Source organism: Ammodytes marinus (genome assembly GCF_949987685.1).
Source record: "Ammodytes marinus genome assembly, chromosome: 24".
NCBI classification, from domain to species: Eukaryota; Metazoa; Chordata; class Actinopteri; order Uranoscopiformes; family Ammodytidae; genus Ammodytes; species Ammodytes marinus.
Window position 1 is genome coordinate 6920284 of NC_137228.1, and position 21820 is coordinate 6942103.

At 39.3% G+C, this 21820-nt stretch overlaps 2 protein-coding genes across 2 annotated transcripts; one reads left to right on the forward strand and one right to left on the reverse strand.

The window, feature by feature from the left end:
- Positions 1–348: 348 nt before the first annotated feature.
- nudt15 (nudix (nucleoside diphosphate linked moiety X)-type motif 15) lies at positions 349–17444 on the forward strand. Its single transcript, XM_080053094.1, has 4 exons — positions 349–572; positions 1406–1605; positions 2148–2277; positions 17336–17444. The coding sequence occupies exons 1-3, from the start codon at positions 424–426 to the stop codon at positions 2273–2275; spliced, it is 477 nt and encodes a 158-aa protein (XP_079909220.1). The 5' UTR covers positions 349–423; the 3' UTR covers positions 2276–2277; positions 17336–17444.
- On the reverse strand, positions 2788–18191 carry LOC307269857 (carboxypeptidase O-like; the record flags this gene model as incomplete). Its single annotated transcript, XM_080052939.1, has 16 exons — positions 2788–3053; positions 3582–3666; positions 4385–4587; positions 5331–5424; positions 5765–5881; positions 6330–6434; positions 6543–6644; positions 6782–6821; positions 7072–7150; positions 12485–12605; positions 13081–13172; positions 13529–13846; positions 14972–15132; positions 16202–16278; positions 16489–16652; positions 18155–18191. The coding sequence occupies 16 exons, from the start codon at positions 18189–18191 to the stop codon at positions 2788–2790; spliced, it is 2061 nt and encodes a 686-aa protein (XP_079909065.1).
- Positions 18192–21820: the final 3629 nt, after the last annotated feature.

Sequence of the window (21820 nt, forward strand, 5' to 3'; positions counted from 1 at the left end):
AACCTATGGAGGTTTTGGCTGAGAAAAATCCATGCTGCTGAAGCACAAAGAGGTTTTAACTGTCAAGAGAGTGCACCGCTAGCCGAGCTAGTTCAAAACAGAACGAAAGAGACGATATAATGTGATATAACAATTTCTTATACAGCATTATGTAATGGCTTAACTGTTTGATGGACCCCATTTAGGCGTGTATCTACATAAAGAACGACAACAGGAGAACGTCTGTTCTGCCCATAGATAGTATAAGGTTCTGCCCCATGGTTCTGCCCTTTGAAACGATTTTCGAGGCGAAAGCGGAAGTACGCGACAGTCGAAATCTTGTACCTCATGACTGACCAGTGTAGCACTCATGGGTAGCACTACAGAGTTATGTCTGTTTAGCTAACTTTATGTCATTTATGAGTCGTTTTTCTGTTCTACCTGATGTCTGATAAAACTGTGAAACGTCCAGGAGTTGGGGTGGGGGTGTTGGTGACAGACTCGGCCCACCCAGGCTGTGTTCTCCTGGGGAAACGGAGAAGTGCGATGGGCAAAGGGAAATACCAGCTCCCCGGCGGCCACTTGGAGTTTGGGTAGGTCAGGTGGGTGGCAAGCATGTGAGCAGCAAACCCCATTCACAAAAATATGACACCGTTATGGGGCTTGTAAATAGACGCACGGCCGTTTATGAATGCTTTACACTAGCTTTAATTCATAATAGGCTATAATTCATTAATGTATCTTGAAACAACATGTGTTCATTACGTACCTAAAAGCTCTAGTGCATAACTTCTGTCGCCTCCATGAGTAATTCGGAGTAATTACAACAACACTGGTGGAGCATTAGGTAAGCCATAGGTGATGTGTATGGATTCTTGAACTCCTGTGCCAGTGTCATGTTGCAACACCAGTTTCTAAACATTGCCATCCAGAGAAACACAGGGAGAGTTTTGTGGTGCTGATATGCTTAATCATATTTAGTTTAAACTCATTTGGCAACGACTTGAATGAAACCATAATTAATTTTATCTGAAAAAGTTACGGACTATGGCTTTTTTTATAGCTGTTTTTTTCTCTCTTATAGAGATGGAAAAATTATAGTGAAAATAAAACCTTTTTAGCCAATTTGTTCAGTGAAAATGAAGACAAGTTCTAAATTTGTATTGGTACAAGTAGCCTACATGTACAATAAGTGTGCACGAAAACTAATTTGCTATATATTTTAATGCAGTTTGGTGCAACGTAATGAGGTTGGGTAATACGTTTGGATCCTTAAAGGTCCAGTCACGTAAAGGATGTAGGGGGGCTGCATTCTTAATATGTTCCTTAAGTAACTATACAGTACACAAGACCTGGATGTGATAACTTCCGGTTGGATGTGACATTGACACTGATTTTTTCCTCTTCTTCTTTGTGTAACCAAAAGAGAGACGTGGGAGGAGTGCGCTCACAGGGAGGTGTTGGAGGAAGCGGGCGTGCGTTTGGTCAACGTGCGGTTTGCATCTGTGGTGAATTCTATCAGGCTTGAGGAGCAGTACCACTACGTCACCATAATCATGCAGGGAGAGCTGGAGCAGACACAGCCGGCGCAAGAGCCACAGAATATGGAGCCGGAGAAGAACGAGGGTATGTGTGTATGAGATGTGCAACTATACCCTACGTTCCAAGTCGCATACTTTTCTTTTTTTTATTCTATATACTACATCCGACCATAAAAGATAATCTAGTTAGTATGCAGTAGGCAGGCATACAATTGAGACATACTTTCACTTATTTATGTGATCATAACATTGCGCCTTGATCTTGCCACTTGCTTCTTGCTTCTATATCCGTAGCATCCCATGTTGTTTTCATACGGAGGCTCTGTAGATGTGACGTCACTTCCAGTGCACACTGGATAGTGGGTCAGAATCTCTCAAATAGCATGCTGTTTTCAACATTAAAAAATCTCGGCCTGTGTAGTAGACATTCGGGTATTTTTAAAGCATACTAAATCTGACCACAGGAATTGGGACATCTTAAATCTTTTTTCTGCCATACTAAATAGCAGAAAGTATTGGGGATTGGAACGCAGCCATAGTGTTTTTAACACAAGTTTTAAATGGCAGGAGATAAGAGTTGATTCCCAACACAACCTGACAGGACTGTGCCTTTCTTTCCCTCCCCAGGTTGGACGTGGACACGGTGGGAGCAGTTTCCTCAAGAGGGGCAGCTCTTCTTGCCACTAGCCGGTCTGAGAAAACAAGGCTTCCATCCATTCAGCAGTACACTATCAAACACTGACACTCTGCCTTGAAGGTACCAGTTTATACAACAGCCTTTTCTATAAGATAATGTTTTTATGTTGTGATAAACAAGTCATTTTTTGTCAATATCATGAATATGTAATAGAAGATTTAAGCATTTCAGATTTTTAAGCAACAAATAAAATGCCACTGAGATGCACAAATGGGCTTCAGAAATGATTCATTCAAAACAGACGCATTAACACACATAAAATGGAACATATTTTATTACGGATTCAATTATTGTATCGCTCTATTGCACAAGATGAAGTCAGATAAATAGCTGCAGCTATTGGCTTGCAATATAATATTTATCAGAGTTTATGAACGGATATAAATATTTTCAGATTATTCAAAGATACTTTACAACCGACTGAAACCAATCATTTATAACAGATACATTTTCCATGTTATAATTTGTCAATACACTTGTCGTATAAGCAGATTGACTGGAACGTCAAATAGATATACAGCTTTGGGCAGTAAAATTTTTTATTTTTTATATACATATTTTTTTTACACCTCACATTAGATCGTTGCCGGAGACGCACACTGCCAACAGCACAGTCCACACGGTTGCCACGGTGGTTGCTACGGCGCCACTAAATGTCTTGTCGTGGACATAGTTGATGATGTGCAGGGCTCCGCTGTAGGCCTCCTCACAGGTGGGCTTGATTTGATCCTCGGGGAGCTTGAAGCCAAACGTGCCGTTGTCTCTCAGCTCAAAGGTGTAGGCGAAGGGGATCCCCGACATCCGCGACCAGTCTCTGGATGAACCAGAGTTGGGGTCTGTAGGAAATTGGGGCGCAAATGTTACTTTTTCTTCACATTGCCTGGATATGCTTTCATTAGAAGCCTCTAGCCTATATTTCAAATCAACTGTTTCACCTAATATTTAAAATGTTGCACAACTAATTTTGTCATGGCAAACCTTTCTATAGTTGCTGATACATTTCTCTCAAAATAAGGAAGGTTAAAAGGTGCTACGATGAACTTCTAAATATTTCTGAAACTAATCTCATTTTCCCTCTGAGGATCATAAATGACATATAGTTTTTCTTAATGCCTTTGTCATTGGTCTCTCATCCTGGAACTATAGCTGGCATAGTAAAAAACACTACCGCTTTTGTCAAAATGGGGTGCAAGAATGAACACAAACGGAAAGTTCCTCGGATTACCTTTAACCTAATCTTGGCACTAGAGGAAAAGTCAGGGTCACCAAAGTCATTAGGATTCTTCCTCTTGAGACCGTGAATGGGTGTGATATATATATTATATATATATGTCATGTATTTTGTGCGGAGACTGCGGACTTACACAATATATCCGGTGAGGTTCCTACTTTGTAGCGCATCCCGTGGACTTTCTCAATGGCGTCCGCTGCAGCCGAACCCACCTTCATCTGAGAAAAACAAGATAGTATTAGCAAGTAGGCTATCATACTATCGTTTTGAAATAGTCCAGAAAGTCCGAATACTTGTTTATTCAGCTCTATTGAGTAAAGAAAATAGTCCTGATTGGTAAAACACAGCTTGGGCACATTTTTTATTTTTTAATATTCCAAGTGCTAGACTGGAAATCGACCAGGTCAACACACCTGCTGTTATCAGCGTATTGCGGACATATATAAGATTTATTTACAGTATCTGTGTTGGTCAATGAGTAAAAAGAGATTGCATAGAGAGTTTTGCATAATCCTCTCTGGATTGTGGCTCCGATGGGTTTATTACCTGGACCAGCCATCTTCCTTACAGCAAGCCTTTGTTTTTCCTCTGTCAATGTTTCACAGCTTACTCCTCTTCTGTTTGGTTTTGGTAAATGATGCCCAAGTATGTTAATGATGTCTGCCTTAATGTACTACCATATGTCTGGCTTCTTTGTTATACCTAAAACTGTTATTCAAGACTTTAGTGTTTTTCACAGATCTCATTTATTGTGGGCTCTTGGGACCTGCACAGGCTCAGTTTCTATGGCAATACGCAGAGGCATTCTCTTGATTAGTGTAGAAGCATGCAGCGTTTATCGGGCTATACAGATGCATGCACCCACATTTTATTCTGATATTATGTAGGCTACAGTGTTGTAAGTGAATGCATGCATGGCTGTGTAGATGGAAGTACCAGCTCTTCGTAGTTGGAGGCCGTGAAGTTGGGGTTTCCATAGGGAAGCAGGATCAGCTGGCCATAGGAGTGGATGGTCAGGAAACACAGGAAGTCCTCCTTGCGGGTTCCTACAAAATAAGTGACGGCCTGGGCCTCGGGCTCGGACTCCGGCTGGCTCCCGCAGTAGATTTCGGCGCAGCAGTTGGTTGATACCCCGATAGCTGTGAATTCAGCAAAAAATGGCATACATTTGAATAATCTGAATGAAGTCTAACGAGAGATATTGCTAAGATGAATTGTAGGATCCAGCGGCCCATTTAAAGAACAATTTAAAGGAATAGTTAAATTTTTCTTTTTAGCTTTTTACCTCACTCTCTGGCTCAAGAAAAGGTGACAGAAAGAGTTCCTTTGACTGTGCGGGCATTATATTGATATAGAAGTGGGCAAAGGTCGCTCATCCAGGTTAGCTTAGCTCAAACACTGGTAGTCAAGAGCAGCAGTTCAAAAAAAACTTTACAACATCAATAAACGCTCGTGCTTGTTGGGACTTGTTTATTTACCACGTTATGTTGCATTCTATAGTTTCACACTTTATGTCATTTAAAAACAAAATACATACTGGAAGAAAACCATGAATTGACTAGCAGTGTTTGAGCTAAGCTAACCCTGGATGAACGACCTTTGCACATTTCTATATCAACAATGCACGCACAGTTACAGGAACGGTTTCTGTCACATTTTCTTGAGCCAGCGAGTGAAGCAAATAGCTCAAAATAAAATAAAATTTAACTGTTCCTTTAACACCAATTTAAACCCCTTTACAAGAAACTGTGCGATGGTTTGGACAGTTTCGGGAATGTTCAGGGATCCAATTTTCTTTGTATGATATCCATGATAAGCAATGGAAAAAAAGGCTGTAGTCTTACAAACAGGTAAAATTTGAGAACCACAATGAGTTACTTACTGCCCCAGTTGGCGTCAAAGTTGCGGTTGAGATCGGTGCCGGTGCAGTTGCAGCCCGCAGGTCCCGGTGACCTGTTCTTCCTCCATAGTCGAGTCTAAAACGGGTCAGTCAACAGAATCAGCTGGGTCTGATCGTCTCATCAGTTTAGTCATTTAATAAATGGAGGCACTTACGTAGGGCACCTTAGATTTTTCAATTAAATCGTATCTTGAAAATGAGATATTTCTGTACTTTGGCAATGTTGAGCATCCAAAATCCATTTATTCACTGATTGAATTGTTGCTAACTTGACCTCAACTGCCCATCTCTTTAATAGACTGTCGTGTTCCTCATATCCTGTTCCATCTGTGACTTGAGTATCTTGAGGCACAGGGCTCAGGACCCACTCGAAAAAGTAATTTGATAAATAACTAGTCTTTAATTCAAGCACTGACCGAGTTGTCCTTCCAGGAGAAGATGTAGCCGTCCATGTTGAGCACAGGGGTGACATAGAAATCCACGTTCTTCATCATCTCCTGCATCTTTGTGTCAGTTTTGTACGATTGCAGGATCTGAATAAAACGAAGGGTCAGACTTGACTGGAGGCTATCTTGGAAACTATGCCTTATGATGTTTTTCCCTTCACCATATAGCAAGATAATTGTATACATTGTATGAGTGTTGGAAAATATCTATAGATGTAAATATCGCGATACCTATCTTTTCGCGATACTGTATCGATACATAATTTTCAAAAATCAATATACATTTATTTTATTTCACTGCTGCCGGTAAGACATGGACTTCAATTTGCTTACATCATGCCATAATTTACACACAATTTACTGATATTATTTTCTATATCTTTATATTAATTTTTTATGAAACAGAGACAGATCAATCCTTTGTTCATACTTGCTTGTAGATCGCAATATATCGTATCCCTGTATCATATCTCGAGATTCTTGCCAATACACAGCCCGAATAAATTGTATTTTCAAATCATTGCCCGTCTCTTACCTCTCTGACAAAGTACTGACAGAAGGCCGGAGCGATCCATTCCCTGGCGTGTATACCGCAGTCCATCCAGATAGCTTTCTTTTTCTCTCCTGTATTTACACCAATCTGAGAGGCAAAATCAAATAAATTCCTTTTAAGCGGTTATATTTATACACTCCAGAATCCTTCTGCTGTTTGACCGTTTCTGATCTGAAATCAGCAGTTACACCTTACCTTGAGCAAGTTGATAGTCCTCTTCTCGTAGGTCTTTCCGTAGCCCATTATTGTCACAACATCAGGGTTATCCTTCGCAGTCTGAGCCATCCAGTCTGCGATCTGAAGAGTACAGTCTTGTTATACACCAGTGTCTTCTCTGTATGTGCGGGTGTATACCTTTCATATACAGTCTTATTATGTATGCGTAATGATCTGGTAATGTAAAGTGCATGAGAGCAGTGATCGGGCCTTCTCACCTCAGGCATGGGATGGTACTTGTAGTAGTCATACTCTGCTCTGTTTGCACCAGACCAAATTACGTTAGACACAGGAGAAAGCAGTATTCCTTAGGCCTACCTCAAGAATGTTCAGTTGTACTTAAAAAAATCCACAAAAAGCCCTCTTGAGAGAAACCATTTCTGTAAATAAAACTCAAATATGCAGTAGAATTAACATCCACCTTAAATAGGTACAGTATATTGTTGGAATGCTTCTTGGACCTTGAAGAAATATTATGTCAGTATGTCATTTGATCAATACAACTCACCTCTCCACTGTGGCTGCTTCCATCATTGAAAGCAGCAGCACAAAGCCCAGTCCTACCGAGTTGACCATTGTCCCTTTGTGAAATTATAAAACTCCTCGTCTACTAGCAACCGTTCAACTGACCTCAACCCAGGATGGTACATGCCTTTTATAGAAGACATCGATCAGATAAAGACACACCTTTGCCTCAGACACGCACAGACACACACACACACACACACACACACACACACACACACACACACACACACACACACACACACACACACGCTATCATGGTGTTGGTTAATATTTCATCTGAGCGGAGGGCCATCGTCACTTTATATCCTCTGTGATGATTTTCTTAAATCAATAAACGTCACACACAAGCATTTTTGTTTGTGTGCGAGCATTTGCAAATATTTAATTTGTAGGAAAAATATTAAGATGCATTTGTTATAATTGAAAAGACATTTGTTAATAAGGCAGCTCCTAGAAACAAACCCCTGATCCAAAATCCCACCCACACCAAACCCTGCTCGGCCACTTTAAACAACACAGCACTAACTATCTACTCCGACTAGCTCTTTGCTCCCAGGTTTGGATACAACACACTCCCGGTTGTTGGAGTGAACTGCTGTGCCGTCAGGGCTGATCGAGAAAGATTCCTAAGATAAGATAAGAAAAAGTCCTGCCCGGTAATAGCCTCATAAATGAGACATTATATTGTGTAATTCATAACTTGTCCAGTACAGAAAAACATCCCGGCAATGATTTACTCTGTACAGTCTAATAAACCTTTAGTGGTCTTTGAAAAAGCGTTGTGTAATTCTGACATTTGCTTTTTATAATATGAATGAAAGAGAGAGAGAGAAGATTAGATCAGGTTTATCCTACTAACTGGGGTCATTTTGGGGTAAACATTGTCATATCTCACTCAATCATTCCAATTTTTCTTAACTTTGTCAATCAATTTTGTCCACAATGACCTCATATATAATTGTCTTCCGATTCCCTTTTAATTAGATCTTTTTGAAAATACAAATGTATCTGGTTCAATTTGACCCACAGTCAAAATCGCCCAATTCCACCAATGCAGTTTAAATAGACGGAACTATTTATTGAGGTCATGTTTGCCATGGGTCCTAATTTAAAGTCTCACAGTCACACACCATCAGGGGAGGTTAGGGGACCTCTGTCAGTCATTTTAAAGGAGACTGACACCAGATGTCCCCCTAGTGTGGACATCTGGCATTGCACATGAGACTATTTTGGAAAGGGTCATGAGGTCAGCAGCATATTATTCCATGCTATTTATTAAAGATCTCCTATTATACTACTTTTCTGGTCTTAATTATAGCAACCTGCCACGAATCACAGCACAAAAAACTATGTAGATTTTCGGGAAACTCTTCCTCTCATCTGGGTGCATTCAGCAGTCTCTATAAACACTAGGCTTCGTCCTTCTCCGCCCCCTCGCCCCCCTCCTGCAAACCCCACTCCGTTGTGATTGGTTACCTTCCTTCCGGAACACTTTCAGCAGCGTGCAGGAAGATTTAAACATGGCCGGAGCGTGCCTGAGCACGTTACATACATACATGGTAAAATCCGGATTCTCCACGTAACGAATCCCGGAAACTTGAACAAGTGAATCGCGACCGGCTGCCCTAGGGTTTAGCGCTCTGCACAGCCACCCAAGACGGTCAGCAGGGAATACATCTAAATGCATGTAAGTCATTACTTGACACTTTAGTATGGTTAAACATAACTATAAATCATTATAGCAACGAGGTCATACAAGTTGAAAAAGTATAATAGTTCCTCTTTAACTCTGAGGAAGATTTGTCAGCCCTTAGATTGACATGGGAAGCTGATCTTAATATAGATTCATCGGAGAACTAGAGTTTGATCCTTTAAGATTCCAATAAGATGTTGAGAGAACTGAAAACAAGACTTTTCCGATTGGAAAAACATTGCATGGAGTTTACTGGACCCAATCCAGGTTACACAGAGCAGGGTTGAGGGACGAAGCAGGGTGTTGGAGGTGCACTGTGAATAATGGTACTCTGGTTCATAGGCTATGGGGATGCCCAAAAGTACAGGAGTTCTAGTCCAATATCCATGACTATATAAAAACAATTACTGGGCAAGATATCCCTTTCACTTCAAGTTTTGTACATCTATTCAGGTCGTTTACTTCAAGAAATGTAGTAATACTGTAAAAATACTACACTACTAGTAAAAATCCTGCATTCAAAACGTTATTCGCGTAAAAGTATTTTCAAAGTAGGTCTATCATTGAAACCAATATAATCAAATCATAATCAAAGAAATAATAAAAACTCAACTCATCATGATGGAATGATTTTTATTAATTTCATGATAATGTAACATTAGATATTAATTTGATTTCATAATACACAATTTTATATCATTTGGAATTTTTCCCACTGGCACTTTTATTTCACGTCCCATTAAATTTCAAACTTTTTATCTTTGTGACATTGTGACATTTTAATTAATTTTCTTTATACAGTCAATGCTGTAAACACACTGATTGGCTAAAATGACCAAAAGGGGAGAGGCTGAATTATACTTATGAAGAATAATTATAGTAAAAGGTTAAATGATGAATTCTTTACTTGAAACAGATTTTGAAGATCTTCACAAGAATAAAGCTGATTTAGTTAATGTCTAACATCCATTCAAATTTATTTTTTTCTATCTTAACAGTATCCTAAAGAAAGTTGGTTTAATATGAAATCCTTAAGTGTGGAGTCAAAGATTGTAGAGAATCCTTGTTGTCCAAATAACGTCAAAATCAGTGAATATCTCCTCGCGATCTGCTACCTGTTCGTACCGTGTGTGCGCTGAATTGACAAAAAGTTAATTTGACAACAATTGTTCTCCAGAATCTCTGACTCCACCTTTTAACTTGGTGATATAAAATCACTCGCCTACAGCGGCAACTCACGTCTACTATCAATATTGTCTAACTAATTTTTTTGTTTGTAAATTAATCAGTTAAAATATTAAGTGTCAGAAAAGTGATACATTTCCCACAGCCCAAGAAGATACATTTTCATATATTGCATTAATCAACAACAACTCTTAAAACCAAAGATAATAAATTCATGATTATAAATGACAAAACGCACAAAAAAAATCTAAATCCTCAAAGCAGAGCTGGCCCTGTTCTCTCGGGGCCCATAGAAAATATATTTTAAAATTAACACAAGACAAGAAGGAACTAAATATTTCCTGAACAAAATTTGGAGATGTTGGCACTCCCAGGATTCTGTGGTAAAACAAAGTTAAACTAAATTAAGTAAAGTCAACTCAGACTTGGAGAAGTGTCTATAAAATCTTTTCCTGGACAGTTTGCAGCACTGACAGTGAAAGCAATGGCATTTGGAGGTGGCTGCTTTAAGAAAGTGCTCTAATTGTTTTCATATTGTAGCAGCCATATATTTTGTCCTTACATCATCATCATCATCATCTTCAACCGCTTATCCGAAATCGGGTCCTTACGTGCAATGGAATTTATCGTGTCACAAAAAATTATTAGATTTACAAATTTACAAGTTTTAGACTTTATGTCAGCTTTAACACAAATTGGTTCAAACCGAATCCTGCTTAGGGCCCCAAAAATCTAGGGCCGGCTCTGCTTGGAAGATGTTACAGTTACATACTTATAATCACATGAGTAATATGACAGCTTAAGAATAAAAAAAATATTTTCTATATAACTCAGAAGTTAAATATACGTAGTCTGACACACTACAGCTAGACAACAAAACCGTATATATAGACACTATCTTATAATAAAACTAGGGATGCTCCGATCGATCGGCCACCGACTTAATAGGACAATTTTCATTTGCAAAGGCAGATCTTTTAATTATTAATAATGTATTTCTATAAATTTGTTATTTTTCTTTTAAAGATAATTTTTTGGGCATTTTCAAGCTTTATTAGATAGTACAGAGTTGAAATGGGGAGACAAAGAGAGAGAGAGAGGGGGGATGACATGCAGTAAAGGTCCACAGGTCGGATCCGAACCCGCGACCACTGCAACGTATGCCGGAGCCAATATGGTACACACTCTATCCACTACGCCACCGGAGCGCCCCATTCATTTCTTTTTTACTTATCTTAAATAGTTAAGACAATAAAATAATTTTTGTTTAGATCTGCGGCATTATTGTTACTGTAGTGTATCTCATTTAACTATAACAGTTATCACACATTTTTAAGTTTGTTTTAATCAAAAGAGGTTACCAAATACAAATGTGTCATTGAGCATTTGTTTTATATTTCATAATGAAGTATAATATTATCTGATACTGAAAAATAATTGAAGTCCTATTCATTAGTTTAATGAGTGTTTAATTATGGGCAACATTTATAATAAGAGTACAATAATATGTGTTAGGCCACTCTAAGAAGTGACAGCCAATACAATTACATTACAGTTATTTATATTTTAGGTAGCAAAGAGTAAACATTAAAAATCGGTATCGGGATCGGCCACAAATTGAGATCGGAGCATCCCTTAAACTTCTATTCTATTTAATCTTAAATGAAGATTTTATTTTGATTTATTTATTTTTATATTATGAAACCAAATATCTTTATATTATTAAATTGTCTTTTAGATTTCTTTATTTAAAAGGGACAGCGCACATTAATAAACATGAGCACCAAAGTTCAACATGCAAATGTGCCAGATTTAGCCATGCGGGCTAATTTTCACCTTTTTCACCTTCCTTTAACGGTGTTCAAATCTTATCCCACAGTATGTTATCTTCCTCTTCCTATCTATCCTCTTATCTAGTTTCATCTTACAGCGTTTTTAAGGCAGTTGTCTAAAACAGCCCTAACAATTGATCTGACATATCATAATTACCTGAATGCTGCAGCTCTATTCCGACCCATTACATGAGGACTTTGAGGAATTAAAACAGACACAGCAATTCAACATTAAAGCCTCTTGAAACCTGGTCTAAAATAGTAAAAAATCAATATGATATCAAATTTGGGTGTACCAATAAGCTTTTACTACAATCTGATTGAAAATAAATGTTCATAAATATTATTAATAAAAGTTAGAAAAAAAAACTGTTTTACTTCTAGAACATTTGACAGGACTGTGGGCGTTGCCCTATCAAATGGACTCCATGGCAACATGGTTGTTGTTTTAATAGAATGTTTACACAGAGAACTGTCATGATTGGTTCAAAAATAAAATTTGTATAATAAGAGCTAAGCATGAGCCCCCTCATATAAACCGAATTTCTGTAAAGTTTATTAAACAGGACAATATCTTAAATTTGGATTGATGGATTACGCCTAACTCTTTTCAGATGCTGTACTATCATAAAACTAACTCCCCACATTGGAGAGTTAGAAGGATTTAGTGAATTTGGGTTTACAGGGGCTTTGAAGCTCATCGTTTTTCTTCTCTTCCTTGGTGAAGAACTTTCCATCCGCCTGCCTCCTGAAGGACACTTTGACGTTTTTGTCCAGCCCCTGCTCCTTCAGCTTCTGTTTGACCTGAGACACAAAACTCCTCAGCATTATCACTCATAGATGAACCTTAATGCTAAATGCACTCTTGTTAAAGGTGGAGTCAGTTATTCCGGAGAACGCTGTGAAAATAACTTTGTCAAAATCAATGAATATCCTTACAATCCACTACCTGTCCATTGTGTGTTCAACAAAAAAAAGTCCAGTGTCTATACAAAGTCAAGGCTCTGTAAACATGTTAACAAAAGTTTTGTTAACTCACCATAGCTAGCAACATGGCGTTTTTTGACAACAAGATTACTCAAGAATCGCTGACTCCATCTTTAAATTACAACCTGCAATCCCTTTTTCTGTTTTCTACCTTCACACAGTTTTTTGTGCTGTAACATGAAATGCTCTTCTTGGAATAAATCATTCTTAATCTTTTTTAAATTTTCCTTTTAAGAGAAATTTGGTTATTCTGTTTTAACGTAAAATAATAATAAAATCAAACATGATTTACCTGCTCCAAGAGGGCTTCCTTCATCGCTTCGTCATCCAGATCCTGTCCATCTTCTACGTGCAGATGCAATTTGAACCTTGTCATCACGACGGCTTTGGGGGCCAAATAATATAGATTCAAAAACCCCTTTCCTGTCATTTTAATTTACTTTACAAAATCAATAACCATTTGAATATCCTTTTTTTAAATACATATATAATGTTATAAATACAGCTTTGTTTGTCGTAACTGTAAACATTTCGTATTTAGATCTTCGATTAGAATTTCAGCACACACCTATCATCTGCAGCTGATAACCACTGGATGCTTCAGAACAGTTTCAGGAAAACTATCCAGACTGCTTCAGTGTATTTTTATTTTGGGACATTTGATGCTAAACCAAATCTAAATGTTATTTGAATAAACGAGTTACCTTCAGGTAGATTGTAGCAAATGAATGGGATCACACCGTGACAGTAGGCGTCATGCCATTTTCCAGAGTCGGTGAAGTCTGCTGCCACACAAATATCCGGCCCGCCGGAGCTACTAGGTGCACCCTTTGCCTTTGCCCAGTACCTAAATGAGGAATTACTCCCGCCCGACCACTTCCAGGAGTCTCTGAAAAGGCCGATCCAGACATATGTTCCTGGAGGTACCAGCTCTTTCACCTTCTCGTTCTCTGCATTGTTTCTCACACTGACCAGGTCTGTGTAGCCGTCTCTGCAGGAGCTCTGAGCCCCAGTCCATGACATACTGTTGCTGGTGAGGTGATATGTGACATTTGACCCTGAACATAGACCACAGAGAGGCGCTGTTACGAAGAGGGACAATAATATATAAAATATAGAATATATATTTTTCTCAATAAATTCTATACATTTTGTAAAACTAAGGTGTTGTGTACAGAAACTGTATGAAAGGTGTTTCACATATAAAGTAAGTATGTTTCACTGATTAATACATCATAGGCCGACGTGTCGAAGAGAAGCAGATAAGTGGTCAAGAAACTAAACTCGTGTTATATGGTGTGACTACGAGTAACTTTTAAATATCTTTATAACAGCCTCATGTTTCCTCTGAGCAAACGAGACCATCAGTGCAAAGAAATACATTTTTATATAGTTTTTATTACTGCATTTGGTCTGGTCGCACACCCAGTCCGATTTTTGGTTTGCATGCAGGCTCGATGGTCACATATTCGTATTGGTCGCAGATTTCAGTGTAGCACAGCAACGCGATTTGAGAAGCCTATCCTTCAGGTGAGGGAAGGGGGGCGGGAGCCTTGTTTGAGACAGTTATTTGTCGTCATAATGACTGATAACGGGGCTGAACCATTAAAGAAAAAATAAAGAAAATGCAATAAAGAAAAGCTAAAAGGGAGAGTGATAGACGGGAGGAGGCAACGTGTACACAATTTCACGGGAGTGAACTAGACTGCAGTGTTTACTCCTAAATGAATGAGCGGTACTAAAACAAAGTTTACTTTGCCTCACCAGCATCAACAGATGACCATTATTCATATGAAATAGTCATTATTTACAACAACATAAACACATTACCTCATCGTGATCCATACTAACTGCCGCTTTTTGTGACGACACAGAATATTTCAGCTCCGTGCGAGTGGTTAGTGAACCTGCATCAACTCATTGCAATTAGGTGTGTGTGGCACTGACTGGCATTAATTGATGCAGGGTCACTAACCACTCTCACAGGGCCGAAAAGAGTCCGTGCCCTCACACTTTCAACACACGGACATGCACTATATAGCGTCCTAATCATTTGACACTCGCACGGCCGGCACGCGCTAGCAAACAGCTTTACGACAGCTGGCGTTGTAAAAATACTACCGCTTTTGTCCAAAGGGGCCGCTGACCGACAAAGTTACTCGTAGCCACTTTAATATCCTCACCTTGGACATCACAGCAGACTGCCTTATAGAGTTCGCTACATGGTGCATCGTTCCATAGTCCATCCACTTGCATCAGTCCGCAGTATGGTCCACTGCCTATTCCGTTTGGTTCTACGGGAGACCAGTTACTTAACTCCATCTCTCCGTGTTTGTAGAAACTGCTGTTTGGTAGTGACCACAACCAGCTGTACATGTCACTACCGCGCAGCCCTATCCAGACAGACTGAAAACAATATTTGATTGTGTTACTTTAGCCTCAACTGTCACATGAAGCTGAAACAGACGCCTATCGAGTACCGGAGAGAAAAAAAGGGACTGGAACCTTGAAACAGTGCAAACAAACTAAAGGTGTATTTTAACTGGGAAAGTCCGCTAGTTCACTTGCTTTGGTCCAGAACAAATACAATAATAAAGTTAGATTTTGTGGTACGGTTCACTTTCACTTTTTGCAAGTGAACAAGCATTACGAAGCAAAACCACATGATCGCTACGGTCATTCATTCATTGGACAGACATTCTGGGTGGAGAGAAGCAGGAAGAAGCAAGTGAAAACTAACAATCATGGAGATATTCTATAACTTACTGCGATCAAGCAAATAACAAATAATTACAACTGTGCGTCATTAAAATAGGTAGGCTATTGACTGCTAGTCATTAACGTTGTTGAGAGAGGGGGGGAGGGGCACTGCCTGATGTAAAGTTTAATCTAATATGGGTTTAAAAATTATAAATACATCTAAAAAAAGAAAAAACATCAAATTATTGTTGTTTCATATGGTTAAACTACGTAGCCTATGTCAATGCAAAGTTTTGTGGCTTGTATCACACGATGTGAAACGTTTAATTTTCACTGTATTTTTGCTGCTGTACGCCCAGCTCGCGAGAAGAATAGGCTCAAGCTGACACGTTTCATTTTCGGCGCAAATGAGCTATGACTGGAGCTGCTGGAGTCTCTCCCCTCCTTCATCTGATCGCTGTAGCCTACACATTCAGCATTTTTAAGCGTCTTCTCGATCAAATGTAATAGGCCTATAGCCTATATTGGCTCGGGACTCCCGGTCAAACTACAACTAATCTTCTTAACAATTGCGACAACAACACTTTGCCACAATGTGAAGCCGACGGCGATTTATAAAAAGAAAGAAAGAAAGAAAAGGCACACTGCTTCCTGCAGGTCAGGCTAAATTCACCCCACAAACAAACTACACCAGAGTTTGTTTGGAAGCGCACCGAGACCACCTCTTTAGCTGGGTCTCGGAGCGCTTGTCTGGTCCGCCCTCGAGTGTGATTGCTGTATTCACACCTTCCTGAAAGATGCGCATCAATGGCGGAAGCGCACCTGAGTTTATAACAACCAAACTAAACACGGCAAGGGTGAATACACCCTGACTTTGTCTTCATCAAAATGGACAAAGACATAAAGCATCATCAAAACAAAAGGACACAGCCGAAACCTTTTACACAAACATAAAAAAATATATATTTGAAATGTCAGAGAGAGATACAAGTGAACTTACAACTGTAAGTGTCATGTTGTTGAGGCTGTTCATATCCTCCATGTTGTCTATAGTTGCCAGGTCTGTGTAGTGTTCTCTGCAGTAACTCTGAGCTTCAGTCCAGGTCTTCCCTAGATGAACATAATGTAACTGACGTGCAGCATGTGACGAGACGGCACACAGTCCTGTAGAGACAGATATGAATAATGATAATATGTAGGCAATAAATAACAAAATTATAGTCTTGTAGTTTCAGTGTTTTTAGATAGATAGATAGATAGATAGATAGATAGATCTGGCCCCTGGACAAATTTGTCATAGCACAAAACTGAAAATTAGTTTTGATGTATTTCTGAGCCCAGTGCAACTGTTTCAGCTTGTGAGCATTGTTTAGGGGTGGCCGAATAATAGGTTTATGCACAACCGCAAACCTCTGGAGGATCCTGCACCTTGAGGTTTGCGGGACTCCAGAGGCACCAGCGGCTTCAAATACCTGTCTGCTGCTCTGGCATTTTAGCAGCTGCTCTCCTAATCTGATAAATTTGTCTGGCAGAAACCTTCCTCATTGTGCCTTTATCTGCACCAACCCGTCTGTGCTCTGCATCAGCCACAAATCTCTTCACAGTATGATGATCACACTTAAGTTTCTGTGAAATATCTAACGTTGTCATACCTTATCCAAGGTATTGCACTATTTGACGGTTTTTGGCAGCAGAGAGATCCTTTTTCTTTCCCATATTGCTTGAAACATGTGGCATTCTTAATAATGTGGAACGTCCTTCTTTGTCACGACTTCAGCCAGTATTTAGTTTGTTTTCATATGTCTGTTTGTTTTCCTGGTTTACTTTCTACTCTCTTGTCATTTCAGACCCGGCCACTCCCCCCTGCTCTGCACTCCCTGTTGATTACTTTCACCTGGCCTAACCACACTCACCTGCTCCCCATCAGCTAATCAGCCCCTCAGTATTTATTCCACCCCATTCCCTTCAGTCATTGCCAGATTGTTAGATGTCCTATCATAGTGTCCTTACCAAGCTCTCCAGCTTCCGGACATTATCCTGCATATTGATCCTGCCTGCCTATTTGTGTTTTACTTTGCATTCTGGACTTTGGACTTCCCCCTTGCCTGCTCCTTCTGGTATTGTTACTGCATCATTTGTCTACCTGGTTTTGGCATCCGATTAAAAGTGTTTCTGATCCTGAACCGTTCATGTGTCTTGCATTTGGGTTCTTGTCTGTCATTTTCCTGAGACCCTGACATTCTTAAGTAGTTTTTCCTTTGATTGGGCTCACATGGCAAACTAATTATCACAGGTGTATGAGATTAATTTCAATGATCCAAGGCATCCTGAGACACAATATCATACATGAGTTTAATTGAAAAACAAAAAATTTAAAGTTTATGACACTTCAATCCAATTTGCATAATAATTTGGAACACGGTGTAGATCTCAATAAATGGATCGGAGGTGTCTGACTTTACATGTGAGGCAGTGGAAACTGCTTGAAAATAGGATGCTTGTAAAATTATGTTGTGTGAAACAAAAAATGTTTTAAGACTGATTGTTTGATAATATTTTTTTTTTTATTAAAAAAAATTGTAAAAAGAAACATCTGCCCACAGAAGTTCTTAGGAGAAACATTGATACATTACATTAAAACCTTCATGAATATATGAAACATTTACCTGAAGCCACGACGATGCTCAGAAGAACCTTCTCCATCTTTGTCTGTTCCCCGTCTGCCCTCAGTTAGTCTGTGGCTGTCGATGTGAAGCTGCTTGATGGAATCATTATGTTTATACATTTGACTGTCATTCAAATGTAATGCAAAGTGATGATGGGAACACACCTGTTTGCTGGTATCGTACTGAACAGGCTATGGGGTCAAGAATGAGCCATTTGATTTGACGGAGGTTACAATGTAAAAGCGCATCTTGGAGAGCGACAATGAATAACTTGAAGTGTTGTCTTTAATAACTGGATGTGTTTTTTTTTTTAATATACACTATTCGTATTTCTAGAGATCAACAAGGGCAATAGTTATTAGTAATAATCATTGTATGAATGATTTGTAGTTTAAGGGTAACTCCATGCCCCCGTTACAGTGTGTGTGTGTGTGTGCTCCATCAACTCTCCCTCCTCCCATGTCTCTTTCTAAAAATATAGAATATGTCCATATGCCACACACACACGTGTAATGTCTATTACCGTAAAGGATGCAGAGCCTGTTCCCAAAAATAAGATAAGATGAAATAAGTAATATATACAATAATGAATTCTAAATAGTGCAAAAGGTAAGGCAAAACAAAACGGTATAGAAAAAGTAAATAATTGAAATGTGCAATGAGGAACATTCTCTTCACTGCTCCAGCACGTTAGCCAACTGGACACTTTGCCAGGTCCATAGTGCAGTTAGCCTTGAGTTCGTAGTCCGGTCAAGACATTAACTATATAGCCCAGTGTCGGACATAGTAATTTACTTCAGGGGGCTTTACAATATGTACAGCATAGGACACCCACTATCCTTAGATCTGCGTTTCAGATTAGGAAATACTTTCCCAAAAGTGGAAGTGGAAGACAGCTCAGAAAGAGGGACAGAGGTGGAATCCTTCTCCAAGAACCGACAGGCAGGAAATGGATGTTATGTGAACAGAACAACAAAAATCACAGTTTACAGTTTTTTTTCGATTGCTAAAGCACAGTGGGCACAACTAAAACCACATGTGCAAAACTCTTAACACAGTGTGCACTACAGAGGTCCATGTGTTCCAAACTGTCTTTCATTTTTCATTCATTTCACACAAAGTGCATTCAGTAACCACATTTACCAAAACTCAAGAGCTCTTCTATAGACAACATCCTGCATAACACTGTGTATTTCTGGCAAAATGTTCAATGGCTAAGAGACTGTTTTCAAAACTCTTAGGAACTCATTCAAAACAAAATATTGCATTCTACATTTACCTTATTGAAGTTGTGGAAGAATATTACCAATAATATGACTAATACATACTGTATAGCCTATGTCATTATTACTGACCTGAATTCTGTTATTGCCATAGAGACTGTAAGCCTACTGTACTTTATATAATAGAGTTATTGCTTGTTTGTGGAAAATCTGACCAGCAGATGTCAGTACAGCGCTGCCTCAAGATCAAGGATGCTTGCAAAACATCTGTACACCCAGTGAAGAGGCATCCAGTTTTATGCTTAAAACACAGTCCATTAGTGGGAGTAAATAATTTCCTGAAGTTCACAAGTGGACTATCTAATAAGAAATGTGTATGAAGTTGTGCAGGTGTAATTATTCTGTCAACTGATGATTTATGTGGTCTGCCTTCCTTGGAAAGTCCTTGACAACTTTTTCAGTGGATCTCTTGGCCGGATTCCAATAAAACAGTAAAAAGCTTGCAGGCAATTTATGGCTGCCTTTGTTGCCATGCTACTTTGCTGACATTTGCATCATGTCTGTCCATGAGCCACTCATTAGATATAAGAAGACAAGGCCTGCCTCGGCGTTAGCCTTGCATGCACAAAACCCAGGATGTATGTGTGTGTGTGTGTGTGTGTGTGTGTGTGTGTGTGTGTGTGTGTGTGTGTGTGTGTGTGTGTGTGTGTGTGTGTGTGTGTGTGTGTGTGTGAGACATCAAAGCGCACACTCACGGCTGTGCTGTTTCATCGTAATGATAGATGAAGGCACTAATGCGTTTGGATGTGAGACGCAGGCCGCTATGTTGCACTCAGGCAACAAGCTTACAACATTTTAAAAACTGTATGTGTGTGTGTGTGTGTGTGTGTGTCATGTGTGCGTGTGTGCACATGCATGACATTATCTTAATAACACAGTGATAGCATCCTAGGGTATTATTAGGGGATCATGCACCACTAAGGTAAGAGATTAATCTCAGGGATTACGGCTTAATTAATTTATTTATTTGTTGCAATACGTAATCTACTCAAACTCATTTGCATGTTCGGCCATGTATTGCACCGGATGACATTTTTACATCCACCATTTTACGATCACTCCGTTAGTTTATTTCAGCTTTGGACTCTTTTTAAAAAAATTTTTTTTACGAGGGTGCAGTTAAATGTGCAGAGTGTATGTGGAGTAGAAAAGCTGTTTCAACATCTGGACGGTCTGCAGTAGCCCTGGGTTACTGGCAAGTGTTTGGTGCACATATTCCTGAGGGGTCTGGGTGAATTTGTGGCCAGGTGAAAAATATAATAATAAAAATAATAATTATTATTTGCAAGGAAAAGGGTAGTGGGTGGTTGTGTGTCCCTCTCTTAACCCTTGATACATGTGGCTCTCTGTCTAACTGAGGAGATGGCCAATAAAAACCGGCCCGGTCTAAGTTTTAATGGGAAACTGGGGAGATCTTTCTGCTTTTGGGCTTCAAAACCAATCATTGCTACACATCCACACTTAATGGACACGACTGGTGCAGCACAATCAATACAGCTAGGAGAGAAAAAGAAGACGAAACCTATTGCAGGGGATTTGGGCACTAGGGTTATTATAATCTCAAATATAAAACAATTGGAGGCGCATGGAGGAAAGTGACTATTTACTACTAGAGTGTTGTACTATGGTAACACTTTGAGGTACCTGAATTTTTTGTGACCCTAAAAAACAAGCACCCCCTTGAAACCTGTAAAAAAAAGAATCACACATTAGAGAGAATGTTATTATATATATAGCCTATATATATATACCGGCCACTTTATTAGGTACAGCGGTTCATTTTCTTGTTAACACATGACTAATCAGCCAATCACATGTCAGCAACTCGGACGGGACAAGTTATTGAGGTTGAAACCGAGCAACAGAATGGGGAAGAAAGGGGTTTTAAGTGACTTTGAACATGGTCATGTTGAGGGTGCCAGGAGGGCTGTTATGAGTATTTCAGAAACTGCTGATCTACTGGGATCTTCACTCTAAACCATCTCTAGGGTTTACACTGAATGGTCCGAAAAAGAAAAAATATCCAGTGAGCGGCATTTGTGTGGACGTAAAATGCCTTGTTGAAGTCAGAGGTCAGTGGAGGATGGGCATACTAGTTCGAGATGATAGAAAGGCAACAGTAACTCAAATAACCATTCGTTTCAACCAGGGTATGCAGAATACCATCTCTGAACGCAAAACAAGACCAACCTTGAAGCAGATGGGCTGCAGCAACAGAAGACCCCACCGGGTGCCACTCCTGTCAGTTAAGACCAGGAAACTGTGGCTTCAATTCACACAGCATCACCAATATTGGACAATAGAAGATTTAAAAATCATGCCCGGTCTGATGAGTCTCGATTTAAGTTGCGACATATATATATATATATATATATATATATAT